Here is a 5413-nt window from a genome sequence, read left to right as displayed (position 1 = left end):
TTTGCGGGCCGTGTACCATTTGTTTTACACCTTGTTCAGTCATGGTTGTTACCTCATTAGCTAGCTAGCCAACAACCTGCTAACTTTACCAGTATAGCCAAACATTGGGGCACTGAAGAAAAAAGATAGCTTTTTCAGGAGATCAATGATCATAGCAAAGCATGAATGGCTGATCTCTTTCACCTCATCACAAACCTGATGTTTCTAAAGAAACCTTGTACAATTTAATGTAATTCATCTCCATAGGAAAAAGGTGCTTTAACATACTGTAGAAGCCTCTTTCCACAAATTAATTATACATTTCAATGAACAAATGTATTTATAGGGTTACATACTGGGCACTAGGTAGCCTAGCTGTTTAGATCGTTCGGCCGTAAACAAAAGGTTGCTAGTTCGAGTCCATTCGAAAAAAAATCCAATTAAAAAAAAAACATTCTCCAATATGCATCCTATTTACAGCCGTTTGCATCCCAACAGCACAATGAGTCTTCTCATCCTGACTGGAATGAAAGTCTGATCCAGAAAGTTATTGTACACTACAAAATTAAGCAGTCCTGTAAAAAAATAAATAAAGACATTCTCTCTACCTGCACTGAAATGTAAAGGGATTGAAGTTTCAAAAATAGATCTAACCACATGTCCAGCATTTGTGAATACATGAAAATTACATTTCATGCCAGAACATTGCAACAAGTGTTTGACTTTAAAGCTTTGTTATATAAAATTGTCCAGTCTGCTGAATTAGTCGACAAAATAACCTTGTAGAGCAGTTCGGTTGTATTTTGGGGCTCCCGAGTGGCACAGCACCTCAGTGTTTGAGGCGTTACTACAGACCTTGGTTTGATTCCAGGCTGTAACACAACCAGCTGTGATTCGGAGTCCCATAGGGCGGCGCACAATTGGCCCAGCGTCGTCCGGGTTTGGCCGTCATTGTAAATAATTAATTCTTAACAGACTTGCCTAGTTAAAACGTTAAATAAAAATTAATACATTTAAATGGCAGAATAGTGGTGGTCTGATAAGAGCTGACTTTGCCCTGTGCAGCAGCAGCAACTGACTTAATGCTCTCCGCTCCATTACATGTGTGACAATCCTACCGTCAGCCTGGACAAGGACATCCCTTTTCAGGGTCTTGGGATAACACACTCTTACTGCATACACACACCCGTTTCATACAAGATCGTGGTAGTTAAAGAACCATGCACTGAAACGGACAGCGGGTTTAGCTGAGGACACCGGCCATTAATGTATTGGGGGAGGGGTCTCCATTTCCACAGACAACCCTAACTGGCTTATGATGCCATGTGTCCAGTGTAAACTGGGAAGACAAAAACAGTTATGGTAGTTATTACAAATCTGACTGATATTGAACTACCAGTGTGACTTAAGTTATCAAATTCAATGCGAACTCGTTATTTCCGCACGCATTATACCTACTGTGTTGACATCTATATTGAATACTGCGGGAGCAAGCCGTGATGATTTTGCCCTCGTTCCAATAAACAAAGGAGTCTGAACAGTAGATCGATTTAATTCAATAAGGTCAATGTACTTGTTTATTGAAAAATAAATTACAGGAAGTGATTTAAAAAGACAATCTCGACCCACTCAAATTCCAGAAAGCTTTGTCCGAGGTGGAATCTAAATGCTCTAGCCTAGAGTTTGTTTACATAACGGTATAGTAGATCACAGAAAAAGATGCAACTGTAAGACCAATCACAAAACATTCCTTAAACCACACTAGGCCAATCAACAACAAAACACCCTGCCAACAACACTATAGAATTTATACAAAGTGTAAAATGTGTCAAAACATTTTTTTTTAAATGAGCCGTAACAACTGCCGCGTTCCTAGGCGAGACAGTTGTGGATGGAATTGGTACAAGAGTGTTGACCTAACTGATATCATTAGTGCTGTATTGACAAGAAAAAAAACACTCGATGTGCAATACCATTGATCACGCCCACTGTCCTGTGGGTTTTCAAGAAAGGCAAATTAATGAAACTGTCTGAATTACATTCCCCTGCTAAGCACAATAGATTGAGCTCTAGGGCCTATTATAGTGCTATGCTGTGTTTGTCTAATACCATGCAGTAGATGACACTAAAGCAAGATTAAAGATCAGTATCTTAAAACAACTAAAGAGGCTCAAAGGATTTCAAAATCCACCCCAGTTAACCAAACAGCATCAGGAGAGAGGGTAGGAACACTGGCTTGGCTATAGTATGTATGACTATGCAGACAGTTCATCTTGCATCCAATGGCACACCATCAAAGAGCTGTGACTCCCTGAATTAACCTTGAAACCCAAGCAAGTGCAATCTGCTTAATAATGACAACACTAAAACTGGGTCAGCAAACCTAACTCTTCATAATTTAAAATCCTGACATAGGTGTGTATGGGGGGGTTGCATGTGAATCAGTCAAATTGTGGAAAAGGTGAGAGCATACTGGCAACTACTTCTTAACTCGCTGATTGTCCACCTTCCAACAGGGGGGATCCAAGAGTAGAGTAGCTAGCAGTAAGACAGGCCACTACAGCAGACAGGGAGGCTGGCTGGGCCTGTGCAGGGTAAACTTTGGTTTGCACAGTGCCACAGTCCTAGGATTTAGCACACTGAGTGAAGGGGTGGGATGAGTGGCTGGTAGAGTAGTAGCAGGAGGAGGGGTCAGTGTGACTTTAACTTTGCATGCTGTGTGGCTTGTTCTGTCAGACTGGCTCTGATGGAGTTAACCACAGTCTGTCTAACATTATCCTCCATGTATTGCGCACTCAGAGGCTTCAACACCTGGAGAGGAGGGAAGAGGAGAGCACAAAGGGACATGACATGAGACAATCAAATCAATAGAAATGAAAACATGAGGAGAAAGGGAGAGAAGAGATTCTGTCCAACATGCAGACTGAAAAGATTAATGATCATTTAAAACTAAACTCCAATAATGGCAATTGAACATATGGATAAAACAAAAAAATCTATTAAATCATCTCAACAATTTTCAGACTAGTCAGTAGGCCAATTCCAGTGGGCCTGCTGTGATTACAATCAGAAGATTAGGGAGTCCCAACCTGCATTCTACATGTAACAGAGTGAACTACCCAGACACAACCTCCCTGTAATTAAGACCGGCCACAACATCCCTGTAATGACAAACAGACCCCATAGGCCACAAGGAATGACAAGAGCAGAATGGCAATTGAACAAATGGATAAAAACAAATAAAAAAAACTATGAAAATTGTGGATGATTTAAGACTAGTCAGTAGGCCAATTCCAGTGGGCCTGCTGTGATTACAATCAGAAGATTAGGGAGTGCCAACCTGCATTCTACATGTAACAGAGTGAACTACGCAGACACAACCTCCCTGTAATTAAGACCAGCCCCATAGGCCACAACATCCCTGTGATTATGACCAGCCCCATAGGCCACAACCTCCCTGTGATTATGACCAGCCCCATAGGCCACAACATCCCTGTGATTATGACCAGCCCATATGTCACAAGAAATGACAAGAGTGGACTGCAGATGCATTTGGAAATAAAGAGCCAAGCAGCTAGCCAGAAAAGTTAGTGAGTCTTCTTGTCATTGTTGTTTGAGGGGAGTCTCTTTCTCTGCGTTGCTGCTGCTGGTAGGAAAGAGTGCCACGTGAATCGACTCCTGGCCAACTCAAAGAGTTTGGAAAGCACCTGGAGACATGGGAGGTGAGGAATTAGCAGAGAAGAGCAGAAAAAGCAGGGAAACAACCAAACAAAGACAGAAAACATAGTACACTGAACCAGGAACACAGGCAGGAAGAGAAACCTCCACCTCACCTTTCTGGCAGTCATCTGAGGCGGAGAGGAGAGCAAGATCAGATTAAAGAAGAAAAACAGATCACCAGCTGATTGGGCAGGCTGAAGGCTGGTAAAGGAAAGGCTGGTAGCTCATTGGATAGGGCTGGTGAAGGATAATGCGATTGAGTTCAGGGCTGATGGGGAACTAGAGGGCCACTAGAAAGAGGTCGACCGATTAATCGGAATGGCCGATTAATTAGGGCCGATTTCAGGTTCATAACAATCGGTATTTTTGGCCACCGATTTGCCGATTTTTTCCCCCACCTTTATTTAACTAGGCAAGTCAGATTAAGAACACATTATTTTCAATGACGGCCTAGGAACAGGGATTAACTGCCTTGTTCAGGGGGGATTCGTTTTTTGGAACCTTCTGGTTACTAGTCCAACGCTCTAACCACCTGCCTTACATTGCACTCCACGAGGAGCCTGCATGGCAGGCTGACTACGTGTTATGCGAGGGCAGCAAGAAGCCAAGGTAAGTTGCTAGCTAGCGTTAAACTTATCTTGTAAAAAACTATCAATCTTAACATAATCACTAGTTAACTACACATGGTTGATGATATTACTAGTTTATCTAACGTGTCCTGCGTTGCATATAATCGATGCAGTGCCTGTTAATTTCTCATCGAATCATAGCCTACTTCAACAAACGGGTGATGATTTAACAAGCGCATTTGAGAAAAAAGCACTGTCGTTGCACCAATGTACCTAACCATAAACATCAATGCCTTTCTTTAAAATCAATGCACAAGTATATATTTTAAAACCTGCATATTTAGTTAATATTGCCTGCTAACATGAAATTGTGTCACTGCTCTTGCGTTCATTGCCTGGCTCGTTGTGAACTAATTTGCCAGAATTTTACGTAATTATGACATACCATTGAAGGTTGTGCAATGTAACAGGAATATTTAGACTTAGGGATGCCACCCGTTAGATAAAATACGGGACGGTTCCGTATTTCACTGAATGAAAAAAACTTTGAGATAATAGTTTCCGGATTCGACCATATTAATGACCTAAGGCTCATATTTCTGTGTGTTTATTATAATTAAGACTATGATTTGATAGAGCAGTCTGACTGAGCGGTGGTAGGCACCAGCAGGCTCGTAAGCATTCATTCATACAGCACTTTCGTGCGTTTTGCCAGCAGCTCTTCGCAATGCATTGCGCTGTTTATGACTTCAAGCCTGTCAACTCCCAAGATTAGGCTGGTGTAACCGATGTGAAATGGCTAGCTAGTTAGCGGGTGCGCGCTAATAGCGTTTCAAACGTCACTCGCTCTGAGACTTGGGAGTGGTTGTTCCCCTTGCTCTGCATGGGTAACGCTGCTTCAAGGGTGGCTGTTGTCGATGTGTTCCTGGTTTGAGCCCAGGTAGGAGCGAGGAGAAGGACGGAAGCTATACTGTTACACTGGCAATACTAAAGTGCCTATAAGAACATCCAATAGTCAAAGGTATATGAAGTACAAATCGTATAGAGAGAAATAGTCCTATAATTCCTATAATAAACTACAACCTAAAACTTCTTACCTGGGAATACTGAAGACTCATGTTAAAAGGAACCACCAGCTTTCATAT

The 5413-nt window shown here is 42.0% G+C and overlaps 1 protein-coding gene across 3 annotated transcripts in view; it reads right to left on the bottom strand.

Moving 5' to 3' along the window:
• Positions 1 to 1524: 1524 nt before the first annotated feature.
• Positions 1525 to 5413, bottom strand: part of LOC115193626 (atlastin-2) — a 36194-nt gene continuing 32305 nt past the window's right edge. For 2 of the 3 annotated variants that reach the window (XM_029752457.1, XM_029752455.1), the window contains exon 13: positions 1525 to 2790. In XM_029752457.1, coding sequence (XP_029608317.1) covers positions 2671 to 2790 — 120 coding nt within the window. In that variant the 3' untranslated portion in view covers positions 1525 to 2670. Of the gene's footprint in view, positions 3687 to 5413 lie in introns of all 3 variants that reach the window. The other variant, XM_029752456.1, reaches the window with a different exon arrangement.

The sequence above is a fragment of the Salmo trutta genome, chromosome 5 (assembly GCF_901001165.1).
Source record: "Salmo trutta chromosome 5, fSalTru1.1, whole genome shotgun sequence".
NCBI lineage: Eukaryota > Metazoa > Chordata > Actinopteri > Salmoniformes > Salmonidae > Salmo > Salmo trutta.
This window is presented reverse-complemented; position numbering and strand designations above follow the sequence as displayed.